At 39.3% G+C, this 19480-nt stretch overlaps 1 protein-coding gene across 3 annotated transcripts in view; it reads right to left on the reverse strand.

Moving 5' to 3' along the window:
- The window catches only part of LOC139627493 (potassium/sodium hyperpolarization-activated cyclic nucleotide-gated channel 3-like), a 76252-nt gene that overhangs the window by 22009 nt on the left and 34763 nt on the right, over window positions 1-19480 (reverse strand). For all 3 annotated transcript variants that reach the window (XM_071488278.1, XM_071488277.1, XM_071488276.1), the window contains exons 5-6: window positions 12913-13074; window positions 8618-8836 (exon numbers count right to left, since the gene is read on the reverse strand). In XM_071488278.1, the coding sequence (XP_071344379.1) occupies window positions 8618-8836; window positions 12913-13074 (381 nt within the window). The remainder of the gene's footprint in view (window positions 1-8617; window positions 8837-12912; window positions 13075-19480) is intronic.

Here is a 19480-nt window from a genome sequence, read left to right on the forward strand (position 1 = left end):
GAGTTTATCTTTTTCTGTATGTAGGTGAGCCTGTATTAGCTTCCAGGCTTGGCAATATTATGGTAGTAACATACACTACTCACTGAGCTATATACAACAGCAGGTATTTCATTTCACAAATCCTCTCCCACTCTTCTCAGTTTTGATCTTTCTTTACATGTCCATTCTTTGGTCTGTTTCCCATTCATACTTCTCTTTTCCTCTCTGTCCCTCTACTCTTTTATTAAGCTTTTTCCCCCCAATTCCCTTCTCTTTCATGCAGTTCTCCAAGCAGATGCAAATTTCTACCAAATAAAACATGAATAATTCATTTCCCAAAAGAGATGTCAGCCACTAAATTATACTTTCTAAATATTTATTTTTCTCTACTCTTCTGTCTCCTTCTCCCTACCCTTGCATTGCATAGTCAAAGGGTATGGGTCATACAATAAGGCTAACTGAAATCTCAAACATTTGCACTCGCAAATGTTAGCATGAAAAATGGGCAGCAGAAACTTAGCAAATCATGTTGTAGAGAAATGCTCCACTTGCTTTGTTTATTTTTAGTCTGAATGTGTTGGAGGACAGCATGATCTCGTGCGAAATGGTCACAACACAATTGAATTCAGGCCTGAGATCAGTATTCCCTTCATGTTCTGGTAAGTAGTAGTTATAGGGAAGTAGTAATTATGTTACAGTGAGACAGGTGGTTTCATAATAATTCCACCAGTCATGGATAAGTCCTACCACTGTAATTACATACCCTGGCTGTGTGAAACCAAATCAAGTTTTTTAGCCATGCTAGTGGCGCCACAGAGGACAATGTTTATCAGACATCATAGTGTCCAGAGAAAGAAGCCTGGTAACTTTTTACTAACATTTGTGGTTTTTGGTGTCAATGTCCTGACACCTATTGGATTGATTGCTCATAAATTTGGTACAGTCATCCATGTTCTATGTTCAGGATGAATTGTAATGGCTTTATTGATCCTGACTTTAAATTGTGAGGTCAAAATGTCCCATATTTTTTTACACCTGGAAACCTAATGAATTTACCATCAATCTAATTTGTGTTTAGTGCTAATTGGAAAATGTTAGACATTAAACCTTATATAGCTGCAAACAATCAGCATATTAGCATTGCCACTGGGAGCAGAACATTCAACTCATAGCACCCTTTTTATATTTTCATTGCATAAAGCTTATAGATAATAAAGGTTCTTCAGCACGGCATAAATGTGCTCTACATTTACATGTTTACATTATAATTTACACTTTAAAATAACTTTAATGATGATGGAGAGGGTCACCAAAATAATCAATATTTTGTTTATCGTCCTTATGCTATTTGCTGCTAAGCGTAGTTAGTATGCATTATTTATCAATCATTTAGCGATGTGTTCTTTCGTGATGTAATTAATATATTATAACTAGGCCATAGATAGTTAAGAGGGTGTTATTGGTTAATGGTCACTATGGTTCATCCTAGTCTACCCAAGCAAGAAGTTCTCCTTGCTCTCTATAAACACCATGTTGGTACTGCATACCCAATAAAATCTCAAAGAGCGAGTAATTCATAGAGTATCTCTGGGGCATGTCAACAGTCCTTGACTCAGCAGTAAAAGTTGTGAGGCAGCCAGAGAGGAAAAGGAAATGTAACAGGGTTTAGATTAATGCCATCAGTCAGGTCCCAACTAATGAGAACAGCTCTAACTGTAAGGCAGAATCTGACTTAAGCTCCTCAACTTGTTGACAGCTGTGTCCTTGGGTTGATTGTACGGGGAAGTTGTGACTTAACTTCCACAAGGCACTGCCGAGTTGCTGCTATTGTTGGATGAAACCTACATCTTTTACATCATGGGTTTTTGTAAAGCCTTTTTAAAATCAATCACGGACATAACGAAATAAATATTTAGCCTAAATAAGGAAAACACTAAAGCTGAATGTTTTGCCTGACAGTATTAATGAATTTCCATCCCTCTTACAGAGAAAGGGACAACTCTATAAAGTGCAAACATATTTATCCCTCTGATGAATATTTACTGTATTTCCAAGGGCCTTGATTGGAGGATTGAAGTAGGGGAACAAAAGATCTCTAGGGCCTCTTCACCCTCAAATAATCAGCTTTGGGCCTCTTATTAACTATTCCCCAAAGAGCCATGTTTAATTGCCAAGTGTTAATTAGAGATTTAAAGGGGAGGGGCTGCAGAGCCCCATTGCCATTTCCTTCTATCGCCATTAGGGACTGGCATGCCACAACACGCTACTCATATACTGGTCTCTCCTGGGCAACTCTGATTTCATCACTGACTACTAACAACAACAACAGAACATCACTTAGTTATCCCACTCTGAATAGTAATAACAACATACATGGTAAAAACACAAGAGGAGAAACGCTCAAAAGGATCAGTGAGTTTCTATAACGTAAGACAACATGGATCACAAGTCACCTACAAATGAATGAGATTATCTCTTTTGTTTGGTGTCCCCGTCCCCATCTCTGTATACTGTATGAATTTCCACAGCAGAGGGCCATAGTGACAGATGAGAAGTGGCTTACAGAGAGCTGGAGTGGCAGGCATACCCTGTATGCACAGTCACATGTGCAGCCATCTTGTGCCCCCAATCTGGAGAGCTGTAATTCTCTTCGTGTGATAATGGTTCTGAACATGCCTGAGACAAGAGGAAGGATCCTTGTGGGAATTTGACAGATGCTTAACCCATTCCAACTCACAGTGTTTTAGATTGTGGTGTAGCAGAGCTGCTCACTGGGTAATACAGGGGTCCAATGTGAGGATGAGACTCAAACAGATTAGGGAATAATACTGTTACTGTGGTACTATAATACTACAGTAACACATGAAATCCCACAGTACTGTTGTATTCTGTACTACAGTGTTATTCTATAGGAGAAACATTCTATAAGAGAGAAATCTCTGCTGTAGAGACTCTTACAGTACATCAAAAATTGTTATGGAATGAATTACTCAATTACTGATGAAAACATAAAGACAGAAAAACAGAAAATGAAAAAGCATATATCTGTTGTACCTGTCAGCCCAAGAGATTCATCAACTCTTCTATCATATTTCACTGTTAGATATTGAATGTTGAAAGTATTTGAATAACTATGAAGTTTGCATATGACTAATCATTGAAGTCATTTATAAAGCAACAAAGGACAAACAATAAATGATTTCTGATTTTCAAATGGCAGAATTTTGCAGATTTTTAAATTTTCATTGTAAATTGACTATCTTTGGGTTGTGGGGTTTTATTTTCCCATTTTATAGAATAGAAAAATCAAAAGTGATAATAAATTATTCAGTAACGAAAAATAATTGTTCATGTTGTCGAAAACTGAGGTTATATTACCCTGTTCTATAAAAAAATAAACACCCATATGATATGCGCTCTTATCATTCGGCCATTGGGTTGCCCAGAAAAAAGTTGTTTTTGCTGACCTCCAGTGGTTTTACTTCTCCCCTTGCTGCAGTGATGCACAGGTGTACTCCAGGGCCCTATCATATCACTGCCAGGTGTAGTTACGGGTGCAGCAGAGCTAATGTGTGACCCAACCACACCCATCAATGATGCTAAGTGTGGTCAGGTGTAAAACATTCAACCAGAGAGGGCTGGTCCCTTGACTTGAGCACCCAGTCATTAGACCTCTAGCACCTCTAGCACATGGAAGTCTGAGTAGAAAAAGTAAAGCTGAGGCAAAGCTCATCTTTTTTCAAATCTGATATGGACCCAAGCTAATCTATGCAGTCAGATACACCTGCAACAAATTGAGTTGCCGGCAGGTAGAAAATGCACATGCTTCACTATTCTGCATCCACAGGCTCTGTTTACACACAGCAAAAGAGTGGCAACAAGTATTTATTTTTAGCCTAAATAAAATAAATCTAATAAAACTATTTTTCATCTCATTGGGTCCACACTTTAACCCGTTGTATTTGGTGTGATTGCAAGGTGCAGTTAACAGGCTGCCTGATTCCAGTTTAAGAGCTCATTTCAGTCTGCTGTCTAGCTTCTGACAGCCCAGGCATTTATCACATGGTGCCACGTTGTAATAGAATTCTATTCAGGAAAGATTATACCCGTGCTTTCTGATGATAATTTCACCATCTTTGAGAGCTGAGCTGCTTTTTTTTTCTCCTTCGTTCCTCTTTCTCATCTGTACACTTCTGAAATTCCTTCATAAACTGGTTTTCTTCATCAGAGTCCCACAGAGGGGTTTCACTGATTTGTTTCACATCTAAATTTAATTGTTACCTGGACATCACCTCTGCATGCCAACTGGACAGATGGCGTCTCATCTTGGCCCCACTGCCAGGTGTATGAAGGCTCCACATTCTGCTTTGTGTAGCTCATTTACAGTGGATGAATGCAGAGCCTGAGTCACATCAAAACCAGCACGAGGCAGTTAAATGTGGTGCCGGTGCTGCTTGGCACAATGATCTAATTTCTTTCACTTCTTTCTCAAACTAAACAGTGGTCCAAGTCTACCCTCTGTCACACTGTGAGCAGTAATTGGTAATTTGTGTTATCGCGAATCGAGTTACCTACAAGCTGGCTCAGGTTGTCATACACAACACAACTGCAATACTGATAGCACAACAGCCCTGCATGATGTAGCATGTATCCAACTCCATGATGTTCCATAATGTTCAGTTTCATTTATACTCCCATCCACATTTGAATTTTGAAATTATTGTATAATAAGCAAGACTGTCAGAACACAGTGATTTATGGAACTACACAGATAAGAAAATCACAATTCATGCTACTTCACAGGCTGCTTCTCTATGCAAATTATGCATTTTAGTGGTCTTGCTGACGGTATCTTTGGAATATCAACATGGGCATATTTGGCTTCTGAACACAGAAACTCCAAACTGCAAACTGCAGAGATCCATTTCAGCTTGCCAACAGGCAACAGCAAAAAAGATTGGTGGCATTTACAGCATTTACTAATGAGTCAAAAATGTCTAATTCCTCATGTTTCACAGTCTGTAAACTGCAACATCAGCTATGCATGTGTTGAGTCAGATTTCCCAAATTAACTATCAAAAGAGTGTCTCTGAAAAATGTGAGAAACTGTGGGTTAACACATTTATTAGACTGAAAGACAATCTCACTGTCAAACATCTTCACAATATCACTAGATATTTGATGAAGCTCGAAAAGATTTTTATTTTGTATCAAAAGCAGCACATTTTGTGATCCATATTTCAGGAAAAATCTTGCCCAGCTATCAAAAATTTAGTGCTGACAGAAACTATAAAATATTTGTTAGATCACTAATCTTTGGAACCACTTGAGTAAAATCAGCCTGTAGTTTGAATTCTGGTCATTTCAGACACACAAAAAAATTACATATACCCACTTTTATTCAGACTCTTCAAATGTGTTTTGTAACATACCTCATATTCATGTGGTTAGAAATTGGGCCTGCAATAAAAACAATATTATGCTTCTTCTATAAAAATATATCAAATGCCAATACAAAACTAAACTAAAAGGAGTAAATCTGAATAATTACTTTTATATGAGTTTATGTCATCTAATAAATATCTAACATTACTATTATTATTTTCAAACAAGGCTATTTAGGCTACATTAAGTATTACTATTAAAAAAATAAATTAAAAGAAAAAAAAATTATATATATATATATATATATATATATATATATATAAATAAATATCCATTTCATCAGCTTTCCATAAATTCTGTTACATCTCCCCCTTTCTTTCCACTTATATTTCATGACACACAACAATTGTATTTAATCCTGTTTTACACACTATTATAAATATACACCGCTTTTGATGAGAATTAAAGCTTTGCAGCATCCTTGTACTTATAGTACCCACCCTGGCACCTGGCAGGTGAGCACAGATCAAAATTAATACATATACCATTATTTAGCCACCATACAATATGCAAATATCTAAAGAGAGGCAGTATCTATGATTAAAAAAAGAAATTGCTTCTTTTTGATATAGCAAACCTTTGGACATGATGATTTTCCCTTTTTTTTATGTAGAGTGCCTTAATGCACCATTATTCTTTCTGAGCACCCAATGCAATAAATGTGATTTAACTCTCTGGGCTAAAGAATAAATAATTATACATATCTGCTATATGCTGCTGTGGATTAGCATCACTGTTTGGAATCATCAGGTATTTTATATTTACCTTGTTTTGGTCATATTACCGTCCTCATACTGTGCATGGTTTATGATGGGTCTATGAACAGTAAGCCCACCTGCAGAATACACATGGCCTCCCATTACATCTTCACCTGGTTGCTTAAAGAGATATGATGCTTCAGGATGTTAAATGGAACCACCACACCATACTCTAACAGAGACAGCATAATCTCACTCATCCTAACAGACAGGTGTATATGATAACTTGGCCTATGATGGCAGGTTGGATACTGGCTGCTGTGTCGGTGGTGTCTCAGTTAACAGATTTTTCTCCAGGCTGTGTCCCTGTGGACAGGAACAGCTGTGCCTGTCATGGCTCTCTGAAAACAGCCACCTGTCTCTTCAAAACTCTAGAGACTGACCAATGGATTGTCCACTTCTTGAGTGTGTGGATTATGGTATTAGTCTAGCACGGAAAATCAGAGTGAAATCTCCAGGAGCAGATCCCATTGTCACACAACTGATGCAAAGGCCAATGACAAGAAGGTTTATGTCTTTGAAGGAACTAACCCTGATAAAAAGAACGGAGGAGTGGGTAGAGTACATTGTGGTAGAAATGAATACTATCTGGCTCCCACAGCCAGATGAGCATGAAGTGACAGTGCACCCAGAGAGTTTCTTATCACTGAGGCATGTGGAAAGATAAATGAGAGAATCCACACTCTTAAAAATTAATTGCAATCTGCAGTAATAACCTTTCTGCAGGCAGGCACCATGGGAAGCTGTGGGAGCACAAGGGGGCCTTTTTAGCTGGCTGGGGGATTCTTTAGGCGCCTGAGGGGGTGATCCCAGAAACTGCAGCAAATGGCTTTGGTAGCACATGCTGACTGGTGCTGAGACAGGCCAGCTGTTCAGTCTACTTGGCAGCAAGGCATCTCTAAAGCAGATCGGCAGACAAATGGAGAGTGCTGAGCTGGGAGTTGGTTCATCCGCGTTTCATTAAACAGCTACTCAGATCAGTTGCATTAGTCATGTACCTACTTGCATGTTGTACTTTTTGGATTTTTCATCATCTTAGCTGTTGGAAATTTGGTGGAAAACTTGTCTCTTTGTTACTCACCCCTAGATTTGTCAGACGTTAATTTATCCAAAGGCCTTTTTCTCCTTTTGAAGATGTATAACACACAGCCATTACGTCAGCTAATCTGCTCCCTCGGCTTGTCTGCTTGGGTCTTTTCCTCTGGCCTCTTAACTCCCACTCTCCCTCTTTCATTCGGGTGGGGTCTCATGAGCCTCTGCCTCCATTCCCTGGAGGTCATCCTCTCCTGTCTCCTCATCACTACAGATGGTGGGCAGTGTGGCAGGCTTTGCAGCACAGCTCATTATCGCCCACGCTGTGCCCACAGAGGGCATGGCACTGTGGAACACATCTTGGCCTTCACGACCAGCCGTCAGGGCTTTCCTTTCCCTGAACTGAGGATGCTGGGGTTCCTGTCTGTGTGCATATGATTCCACAGCAAAAACCCATCCAGGCAAAGATAAAAAGATGTGGGAGACTAGCTCACTATGCCATCATTTTTAGTAACAGTACTCTCTGTGTTCTTTGTCATCCAAACAAACCTGGAAATGATGCTGTTTTTCTTAGCCTACCAAAAGTTAACATTTTGGAGATACAGTATGCAGCTTTTTAGGGGCATTGTTTTGTCACTTAAACTTCCTCTACTTGCTGGAGAGAATTTGACAATTTTATGGATTTAGTTTTCTCAACGCGAAAGAATATCTTCTACCTTGAACAGAGGTAACTAATAGGTGGGCCGCAGACTGGACCCAGACGCTGTCTTATCTGGACCCGTACATACAAATTGTTAGACAAAGCATTTCTATTTTAACCAGTGCTGTGTTAACAACCTTTACAGCAATGCAAACATGAAGTGCTAATAGCTAATATGGCATTATTTTAATGGTGCTGATATGGGCCAATATTTAAGCAAATATAGGCAAATGTAGTTCCAAAACGTGGAGCATAATTATCCCCAAAATCAAAGTAAGGCAAAGAATAACACTAGGAGTGAAAAAATAAATAAAACTATTGTCAATAATAACAATATATTTTTTTTTTATAGTGGTCACATTGCAAGGGGTACCATGGAGGCACAGCTGTCTCAGTTTTGTCTGAAGGGGGTGAGGGGGCACAGTGTAAGAATTTAACAACCCCTGGTTTAGACTGGTGGTGACCGTTTTACCTTTTTGGAAGAGTTATGATGGAGCTGCAATACCTGCATGTCAGGGTGTGGTCAGTGGCTGTAAATCATCACAGAAATTCAATTTTGGGGTTAACTGCAACATTAAACTACAAAACAAAACCAGGCTATAAGCTGAGGAACAGCAAGCATCCTACCCACCTACCACCACTGTCCTCTCTTAAAAATAAATCCAGACAATACAGCCATCAGCAATACGTCTTCTTAACTCACCTTCTCCTGGTACTGCCGTCGAGATGAGTCTAGAGATTGGATTAGCGCGGTGGCGTGGCCCACAAACATGGCGTAGCAGGTAGCACCCACAATCATGCTGAGGATGGTCAGCCACACGTCTGTCATGCCCACCGGGGGGTACATGCCATAGCCAATACACAGCATGTGGCTCATAGCTTTGAAAAGAGCGTAGGAGTACTGCTGTCCCCATGTGTCATTCTGGATGAAACAGAGGAGATGGGGTTAGTCAGGGTGAGTACGTTGGAGCACTTCATCTTTTCATCTTGCACAGTCTCCCTCTCATAAGGGTGTTGGGGGCACATAAAAGGTCAATGAGCACCCTGACAGCTCACTCACAAACACACAGACATCCGACTACTTATGACAAAACTAATGGCAGGTGCCCGCTTCAAACTGTCTTAGTTCAATGTGGAGCAGCTGGCGGGGTAAAACATACTTCTCAATATGCAAATATTTAGAGCAAGCAGACATTTGGGCAGGAGCCTAAAACAGAGCCCTGAGAATGTACGGATGGAGCATGAGACACTAGAGGCTTGCATGACAGAAAGTAGGTCAGCTATTTAGAAAAATGTGAGATCTCTGTGAGTTTTCTCATTTGTAGATAAATTGCCCTTTTTTCCTTTAGATCCCGATGGTAGTTCATGGCAAATCAATATCAACTCTCTCCTGGGGGTGACATGTCCAAATTGCTTTCAAACTCATTTCCACAGCGGAAAAGCCAAGAGAGATAGCAATTTTATTAGCACCCTCCTCAAAAGGTAAGGAGCGATGACCCAGCGAGATAATAGCACAGCTACTGTAAAAGAAGACAAAAAATGTCTCCTAATGATTCTAATCAGGGTCAGGCCGACTGTGACTGAGTCTATCAATAATAACAACCTCTTTGTCTACCAGGTATTGTGAGCAAAACATGAGGAGCTTTCCGTGAGAGAGGTGCCTGCCCCTGAGGCTTGAATTAATTCAGAAAGATATATTTGTTATTCTGTCACATTGAGAATCATTCTTCTATGTAATGCAATTAATTAGACACTGTTTACTGTGTGAAACAAAACAAACTCTATTTTGATGTTAATGAAAGGCTACATCCCTCACACGGGATTTTAAACTAAGTACATTATGAGTGTTCCTCCCCAACATCTGAGGGCCTTTCTGCACCCCAACATGCAGAGGGTTGTTTTTGGGAGCTGCAGTCTGAGGAAGCAGCCAGTGCAAGTTATGGAAACACGACTCTGAGCTGTAACAACACGAGAAGTAGAAAATGCCTAAATATAATCTAGTCAGAACTGCATGAAATCATCTTGTGAGAAGGCATTTGGCATGTGAGCCCACACGCCAGAGTTGCAGAGATGGGGGTATTGGAACATTTTAAAAAAAAACAGAAGACTGGATTTTTAGGTTTTAATGGTAGAGGTGAAGGTAAAAGTACAGCTTATTAATAAGAACATAAAAGTAGAGATGACATTCGTCTGAAATTGTGAACATAAGACTGAGAAATTTGGGGTTTTCTGTGTAAAAATCTCATCATGGCAAATGTCTATTATTGCTCTGTGGGACTATTTAAATCTGCCTTTTTTGTTTCAAATTTATGTATCATACAGTATTATTTCTCCATGTACATAACATACAAATATGTTTTTCCAGAATAAAACAAAGAGAATAGTAAAGCAATCGTATCCTTGTTTTTACTGCTGCAAAAAAAGACATCAAATCCAATCTTAATCCATGCATACTGTACTGTACCTTAATGATGAGCCACAGTTTACATTATGTTGCCTGACAGCACTGCCTTATGTAACTTATGATAATCCCCTTACAACTTGGCTCTATGCATATTGAACTAGTAGTAAAATATATCTTTCATGGCACAAGAGGGAACAGAAACATAAAACTTCACAAGGAAAAGGTTTGAATTTAACCATATGCAACACAGAGGTTTTAATATGGATCTTAATTTTCTGTCTTAATCTATATTCATCTAGATGAATTAAAGACAAGATGTTTGATAAACTGGAAGGTTGAGGCTGTGTAGGAGTTACTTTTTTGATCCCTGTCCATGAGCAGGACCACCTCACTTGAGTGTGCATGTACCTCTCTGCACAGTCAGGTATGGAAAACAAGCTAAAATTAGCTTAAGTGTGAAGCATCTCAGGGGACAGAGGTTTGCACACATCTGTTATTCTTATGATTAAATGTAAGACAAGCATATTCTGTGAAACATGTGACCATGTCAGGGAGGCAGTGAGGCATGATGTACCAAAAACATAATACCTTGAGCGATGTAACTACTCAAGTGACATTTGTTTTGCCACGCAAAAATTAATTAATTAATTAATTAAAATAATGTGTATTTTTCTACAAAGAGAACAGCTTTGAACACATGGAAAAAGCTGTTTGATCAAAACATTGTCAATAAACCTATCCCTTTTTTTTCTTAATTTTTATTGGTGAAGAAAGACACATAACAAGTGATTTAACACAGATAGATGTTTCATGACATCACATGCATAAATACATGCAACAGGCCTACTAAAGTGGGACAGACATCACATTGAATTGAACAGGGACGAGGCTGAACTGAGATGGTTCATGATTGTGAAGGAAAGAAAGGCAAATTTATCTGTATAGCACATTATCATACAAAAAGGTTATTCAATGTGCTTAACAGAAAAAAGAATAATGAAGAATAAATACATTTTTAAAAAACTGTCAGCTTTTTCTTTCACTTCATATTTGTAGATTACCCTTTCCATATCTTTATAGTTAAAGAAGAAAAAAAATGACTACATTTGTAGAGGCAAATGAATGATTAAATAACTAAATACATTCTACGGGGCTGTCCCTATAGTGGTCATGCTCCAGACTCTTGAGAGGAGGCTGACCACCAGGTGACGAGACATGCCTCCTAACCCAAACTGCTCCAAGACCCTCAGCCCCCTTTGGGGAATTGTCTGTCAGTCATCCCCAGTTGGCACACACCAGCCTGGCCAAGTTATCAGAAATCAAAGAAGAAGAAACTAAATAAACAATTGCAATTACTAATTACTGGGTGGGTACTACAATTACTTTTTTTCTTTCCTCTCATCTTCCTTGCCCCGTCCTGCTCCAGAGCAAATATTCACACACACACACACACACACACACACACACACACACACACAGACACACACACACACACACACGGCTAAAATTAATGAATACAGATCGAAATAACAACATCATGACAAATACGAAAAATGAAAATAAATAATGAATAAATATAAGTAATAAAAATAACAATAAAAATGTAAAGTAAGTGTGAGTTTGTCAAAGACAGGAAGAGGGGGAAATTATATTATGTAATAACAGTAACAATAGTGATAAGACTGGTCTTATATAGTAACACTGTGTAGTAGAGGTGAAAGAAAGGAGTAGAAAAAGAAAAAGAAAGAGAAAAGAACAGGGAGAGAGGAGAGGGACGCACCAATAAATCTATTCATTCAAGGAAGCTTTTATTCCACCATGTGGACATCTTTCAATTTTTCACTGAAATGCATTGCCAACCCCACAAAAGTCCAAACACTGATTGTCCTATTGACACATGCATTGACATGAATATTGATAAGCCATCAGTTAGGGAACCATTCCTCAAGGGTTTAATATATGTTGATTTACTGTTATACTGAGGAGAGGAGCATTCACTGGTGTTAGATCAGATGTTGAGGGCCCCACAACAAAACCTGACAATAACTAAGATTCCTGTGGAGCTATACTCTTGTCACACATTAAATTAACATGACGCCGTCAGCTGTGGGCGATTCACAGTCACACATCAGGTGTGACACAGTCCGCTTCCATAAGCAAATAAAACAGAACTCTATTAAGAGTCAGGCTTTAACAGAGGCTCTACTCCGGCAGCTGTTAACAATGCAGCGAAATTAAAGCACAGCATGAGTGCTCACTGGAAACTGTCAATATACAGCCAATATTGGATAAGGGCCGTCTGTCCTATTCAGGAAATCAATGTTCCATGCACAGCCTCACTGTCTCTCTCCTTTCACAGCAGAGACAGATGTCAAGAGCTCCAAATAAATAAACACAACCAGCAAATTGAATAAAAGTGGGCAAACGTAGCAGATAAATATATTTGATTTGTGGTTTAAAATTACCGATATGCAAGGCAATCCTTTCCCAGGATGCTAAAGGGTACAGTAATTACAGAAGCTGACGGTTGAGATAAGACAGCCCATAATCTGATTCCGTTAGGCTGGAGGACTCTGTGCAAGAACAGCACTTACCACCATCTTATTTTTGGACACCCAGCAGTCGGCGGGGAAGTCCTGCAGCATGGGCACCAGGAACTGCAGGCACCCGTCCCAGTGACACAGCAGCAGCATCATGCCAATCAGGTTGACTATCCTCACCATGGCGCTGGCCAGGTCATAGGTCATGTGGAAGATCTGAGGGGTGGGAGAGAAAAGGAACCAGGAAACGGGTTAGGGGAGGATGACTAAACAGGCTGAAATCCCTAGTGAAATCCGTACAATCTTTCTAGATTGAAAAGTAAACACACACACACACACACACACACACACACACACACCCAAGGGAGACTTCTCCTCCTCCACAAGCAGTTCAATGACTTCTGGGTCTATTCTTTGATCACATCATGCGCAGGGTTTGTGGTTTAGGAATTAGATGACAATGTACTGTCTGCCTGAGGAAACCACAGCTTATTACATTGCACATAGATGAGCTGCTGGATGCAGATGTTGCTGTTCTGAGAATGGTCCACTGGGGATGGTCGGCAGACTGGGACCAGAGCTTTACCTTCCCTGCTGCTGAATTGCTCTTATCATCAGCCACTCAGCCAAACACAATAATGGTACAAGGGTAGAGGTGGCTGAGCTCCTGGGGTGAGAGTGTTCACAGGCTGGGTTTGTTAATCCTAATGATAAATATACTCATAAGGCGCTCCAGGACTTCTGGGCTGGTGTAGATTTTAATGGCCTCAACCATTCAAAGCCTCTTAATCCCAACGATGACCACAGTGTACACTGCTAATCGCTCCACTCCTTATTAAAATCCACTCAGTGCCTTTTAAGAGGGCACATTCCAGCTTCACTTTGTTGTTCAGTAGTAGGTGATGATGAGGAGGAAGATAAAGACATCATCATATTTGTCACCCAAAGTTAAATCTTAGTCCTTGTTCCTAAAGCACTGGGGTTGTTTATTTTTCTGTTCCCATCTGAATGCATATAAATGTGAGTGTGTGTCTGCGTGCGTGTTAAGAAAGAAGCTGGCAGGGACCAGTGTCGTGTTTGTCTGGGACAGTGTGGGTGCTGCGGCACCATCAAATCACATCAATTTAGCTCCGTCAACAGGCTGACAAGAAGCCAGAGGTATGCTCGGGAAAATGTGCCCGGGCGAGGAGTGGAGCCAGGCTGTCTCAGAGTGGATGGAGACATCCCTGCTCACGCACTCTCTGTCTGTCTGTCCACACACAGACACACAGGGAACCTCAAGGTGCCTCTCGCCTACTCCGTCCCTTTCCCTCTCTCTTTGTGCTCTTGTTCAAAATGTTTAGCCTTGGGCACTTTTACATCACCTAAGCTGAATCATTTGCCCAGCTGCACCTTTTTTTTAATTTTTTTTTTTATTTGCTCAACCTACCGAATGCTGTCGTTTTCTGCACCTCCCTTCACAGCCGCACTTCAAATGTGAGGTATTGTTTGTTTTTTAGGAGCCAGCCTTTCCTTTAAACACTGGGATAAATAAGTTATGTTATCTAATATGCAGTGTATTGTGAAGTCAAATTTCTTGTTAGAGCCGTAATGGCGTTCCGTAACATTAAAGTGTTAAATTCACTTTGTGGCAAATGAATAAATCATGAGGTATCCCTTTCCATCTCCTACATTGAGCCTGATATATTTTTCATTTGTGAAATTGTATTTCTAGACAGGAAAGGAAAGCTTTTTAAAGCCGAGGCTCCTTTTAAAACTAAAAACTTGCCAAGAAATTTATGAATTTAAATAAAACAATTCCTGGGACAGAGAAAGATATACAGCATACAAGCATGCAGTATATTATTTACACTTTAACTTGTTATTTTTAAAATTAGTTATGTGAAATTCCGACTTAATTGCCATTGCAATATTACATTTACCCTCAGACTATCTGCAAAAGAAAGCTGCACATTTTGTCGAAGGGGAAGAATAAAGCTGTGTTTCCACTGTCTGCATAATGCTGCACTGTAGCAGCAGTTATTCAGGGTCAATGCAAGGGAGATATGAGATGATAAATACAGGAATTATTATTTTTTTCCAAAGTTAATTTTTATTTTCATCTTGTTCTGATAAAGGACAAAAATTTAAGGGGAATTCCACTAATTTCAGACATCAAAAAATTTCAGACATTAAATTTTGATGGGAAGTGGGAGAGGGGTAAAAAGAATTCTCATGTTTTACAATTCTGTAGATTCAACTTTCAAATACCAAAATCAATTTTTCTAGTAACATTCATTAATAATGTTGATGGAAATTAAAAGGTGGAACTCAAGATGTACAGTGAGAGTTACACGAGAGTAACCTTGCTCATCTTCAAAAAAAGCAAGCAGTTGAGCTTGTTTTAATCTAACATTTAACAACAAAATTAAGATGAAGTATTTTGTATTCTGTATTCTTTGCACCCTGTCACCCAGAGACAGACGATCAAAACATCAAACCAGCTCTGGCGGGGTGAAGAAAGTAACTCGGTTTACAGTTTCTTTCATTATGTGTGTGGTCACACCCATGAGTGCTGAGTACTCATGTAATTATGTAGCAATAACTACTGAGAACTCATGGGTGGGAATGTCAACATGTTGATGGGCGTCGTGACTGGTGCGATCGCATCGCTGGTTATATTGCATTTCTGTGAACTACGGAAATGAGTAAATGGTTTGGCGCAGAGCACTGGAGTAAGGTGCACTTTTTATTAATTTAATCAAGAATCGATTTTGTACTGAGAATCGATTCTGAATCGGATCATTACATCAAAAATCAGAGTAATACTCAGTCTGTGAGAATGGCTGTATACTGAACTTTCTATAATCTGGGAAAATAACCCTTATGACGCCACAGTGATGTGATCAGAGTCATTTCACCTTGTGCTTTGAGACATTTGAGAGCGTTACAATCTGGTCGTATGGAGTTTGAAAAACCTAGGTGTTTACCAAGTAGGGTGGGTCTAATGAAAGACATTATCAGGAAATGTATGTATGTATGTAGGTAGAAACTATAAATTTGGCTATCACAGCCTGTACTGCATCTACTTTGAGCACCCTTTTTCTTTCCATCTATCTCCTCTCTTATGGAGGTAGTACCCCTTTAACAACTATATTTAAAAGCAGCATTAATACCCTTGGATGCCATAAACATGTGTTACCTTTATCTTCCAAAACTGTGTATAGCATTGGCTTATTTTGGTCATTACATTTAATATAAAAAATGAAATGGTTTACTGTCTTTAGTGTGTCTTGCACTGTCTCGTCTTATTGTGCAGGTCATCCTTCAACATGTCAATGTACTGAAAACTAAAACTTTCTACTGTGTCAATATATTTAGTTTCTGAAGCAGGATAAATTCTTTTCAGTATCTTGTAGAGCAGCCTGAATGACTGATTACAGTTCAACAATAACTCCTGCTACATTCCTACTGTGGAAGTGCCCTCAAAAGACCTCTGGCACTTAACCACTGTGAAGAGAATAAAGCCTATGAGAACTGCAATGGATAATGCCATGCAAATCTCCAGTTTGTAACCCAAACTGTACTGTCACTGGAGGAAGGTGATTCCCGTATCTCCCTTCACAGCTGTAATCAATTCAACTATACCCATGCCAAGCATGAACAGACTTTGCACTTACCAAAAATTGTTCCCAAGATTGGTTCTGTTAGAGGGTTGTTAAAGGATCATTATTCTGAGGCAAAGGAATGATGTCCATGTATCTGTGCTCCCTCTCTTTTTATTTCTGTATTCTCATATATTTGAAGATAGCCTCTGACAGCAGGACATTTACGCTCTGTGGATATAACACACACACTGTAAAAATGCACACATACAGTATTCAACACAGACACACTTGTGCATACACACGTTGTTTGCACACACGGCATTCCACAACCTGGCATGTTAAATGGAGGATGATGGATTGCTGACCACTTTCTTTTAATTGATAGGGGCACAGAGTGAGGCTGGCAGTATTAGCATCAGAATAAACAAGAGAGCTATGATTGATGAGGGCACAGAGACACAACTCAACAGTTTCTTAAGGGGTCTCCTTGTTATTCTCATTACCCGCATTAGGCCTCAATATGAGAGACCCTGCCAATACCTGCTTGGCTTTTTTAAAATCAAAAACCTGGGTCAGGTCGCATCACCTATGGTGAGTCAACATCAGTATAGTGGTTTCACAAGTGCAACTAATGGAACAGCAATTACATGGTTGTGAGCACTTTGAGATGAGAACTGTAATTGTGTGGGAAAAGCCACTTTAACCACAATCAAAGGCAACCAAATTAAAAAAAAAAAAAAGGAAATTAAACACTGACCATTAAACGACTTCTATTACTAAACTGCTGCTAGGAATACTAATCTTGTAAACTATACTATACTACTGCTTCTGGTGGTGCTACTTAGATACCAGTAAACCTTGTATCCTAACATATAGCAAAGCATACACTGTTGTACATGAAAATGTAAACACAAATTGAATGGTATTATACTAATTCTGTTCTTATTTCAATATGACTACTACCAATGGAGATAGACCAAATTTATTCACATTTTGCAGGCAAATAAAATGAATAAATAAAGATCAATGTGCACAACATGGGTCAAAAACAGGGTTTACGTGTGTAAGTCATAAAATAACTGTATCCTTGTGAGGCATCGATCAGGCCCAGACAGGCAGAGAGTGGAGGCAGGCAGCTGCCGAGTCATCTCACACAGATGGTGTGAGACGCGTATGATCCAGGTGAGAGAATAGATGCACGGTGCTGATGGTAGTTGCCCAAACAAAGTCGACGTAGCACTATACCAAGGCATCTGGCGTTTGCTGCTAGCACTGCTAATGATGATGAATGTTTCGCACAATGCTGTTGCAACACGAGAGAAAACAAAATTCTTCACTCACATGTTTTTTTTCTGATTCACATGTCCTGTCCAACACAGACCTTCACCCCTAACCCTCCCTGTCACTTTTGAGTTTAACTGCTATGTTACTAAGTGATATGCTTTATTTAAAATGATGCGTAATTTACTTTAATTGGTTCTGCATAATTCATGTAATGATTAAGTTTGACTGTAAAAACTACACTTCTACAGCAGTTATTTAATTTTCAACATGGTGGACATTTCATGTTATCACACAGTTTTGGTTGCAGCAAATCCAATTGAATAATTTATTATTGTATTTAATGCACTAATATATCATTTAATTTGGCTGATTTCTGGTTTTGGGGAGTCTGCACCCATGCACAGTGGAGCTCAGTGTGTTGATTCATTATGATTTGTTTGTATTGCAAAGATGTGGTTTTAAATATACACATAAAAGCACAAGATCAATCTTACTGATCAGATAAAATGCAACATAAAAGATTAAGATTTAATAGCTGCTACATTTTTGAAAATGTAATTGTCAACTAATCATTTAAAAAAATATATGCACACAAACTTTGTGTATTGAGTTACAGATGAGGTGGTTACTTCACTGTCATCTATTTTTTCTCAGAGAATTGTGATAATTTTGAGTGTAATAAGTACCACGTAGTGTATGTAATACATTCAGTACATTTACTATATTAATTGCCACATGCTGCATCTTCCCGTGTTGGAGGGAGACATGATTTCCTGTGATAAGTAATGAAGTTCATCAACTAAATCATTCCATGCGTGTTATTTTTAATCATCTAACATGACGGCAGATTCTAGCAGCAGACTGGGCAGGGGTTAGATTTCTCACTATAAATGCCTCGACCAAAATGTCATGCTCATGCATGCTGTCATGGTGGACGAAGCGCATGTGGAGAATGAGAAATAGGCCTGGGAGTGGACCACAGGGAACACCCTTCCATCATCCGTCTAAACAGGCCTGGAGGGCTCGGATCACAAAAACCACTCTCGCTCTGCTCCCTACCAAGATGCGCCATTGGGTTTGCGCAGGATTATACATTTTTGTGTAATAGTTTCTTAAGCAAATCCACTGTGGGTATTCATATCGCACAAGGCTCATTCAGTGTTGAGGACCTGTCACTGTTGCTGGCAAGCCTCATTGTGCACTCAATAATGGCTCATTAAATCTATTCTTCCTGCTTTTCTTATCTCTGAAAGACCAGTCCTTGGCCAAGGTAATGGGTAAGTGAGTGGAGAGCTGATTAGTTGATTTAACTTATTTGAATATTTTTGTATAGATTTACTGGGTGGAAATGAAAGGCATCTCAGTCATTCATGTGGCTCCACAGGGCAGCCACATGGCTGACTATTATCAAAGAACTTGAGCATTTAACTGACATATCATTTTGTTTCTCCCTAACTGCAGTGCAGAGAGCATATATCTTAACAATACAGAGAGAGTTGTCCTTCCACTTATAATAAACAAACACAGGTAGTTGCAAGTTATTTGACTACACACCTTACTATAAAATATCTTTGTTTTTTTTTTTGTTTTTTTTAATTCCCTGCCCCCCTCAGTAAAGGCCTCAGCTCTTGTCTCATAAACTCATCTCCATCCACGCTCAAACCAACATTTACTGGCTCGGCCAGTCGAGACAGTTATGTTGTAGGCATCAGGCACGATGAGAGGAAGCCCTCAGAGCTTAGTCATTAGTG

The sequence above is a fragment of the Trachinotus anak genome, unplaced genomic scaffold, assembly GCF_046630095.1.
Source record: "Trachinotus anak isolate AG129_WGS33_773 ecotype Australia unplaced genomic scaffold, CSIRO_AGI_Tana_v1 ptg000011l, whole genome shotgun sequence".
Taxonomy (NCBI): Eukaryota; Metazoa; Chordata; class Actinopteri; order Carangiformes; family Carangidae; genus Trachinotus; species Trachinotus anak.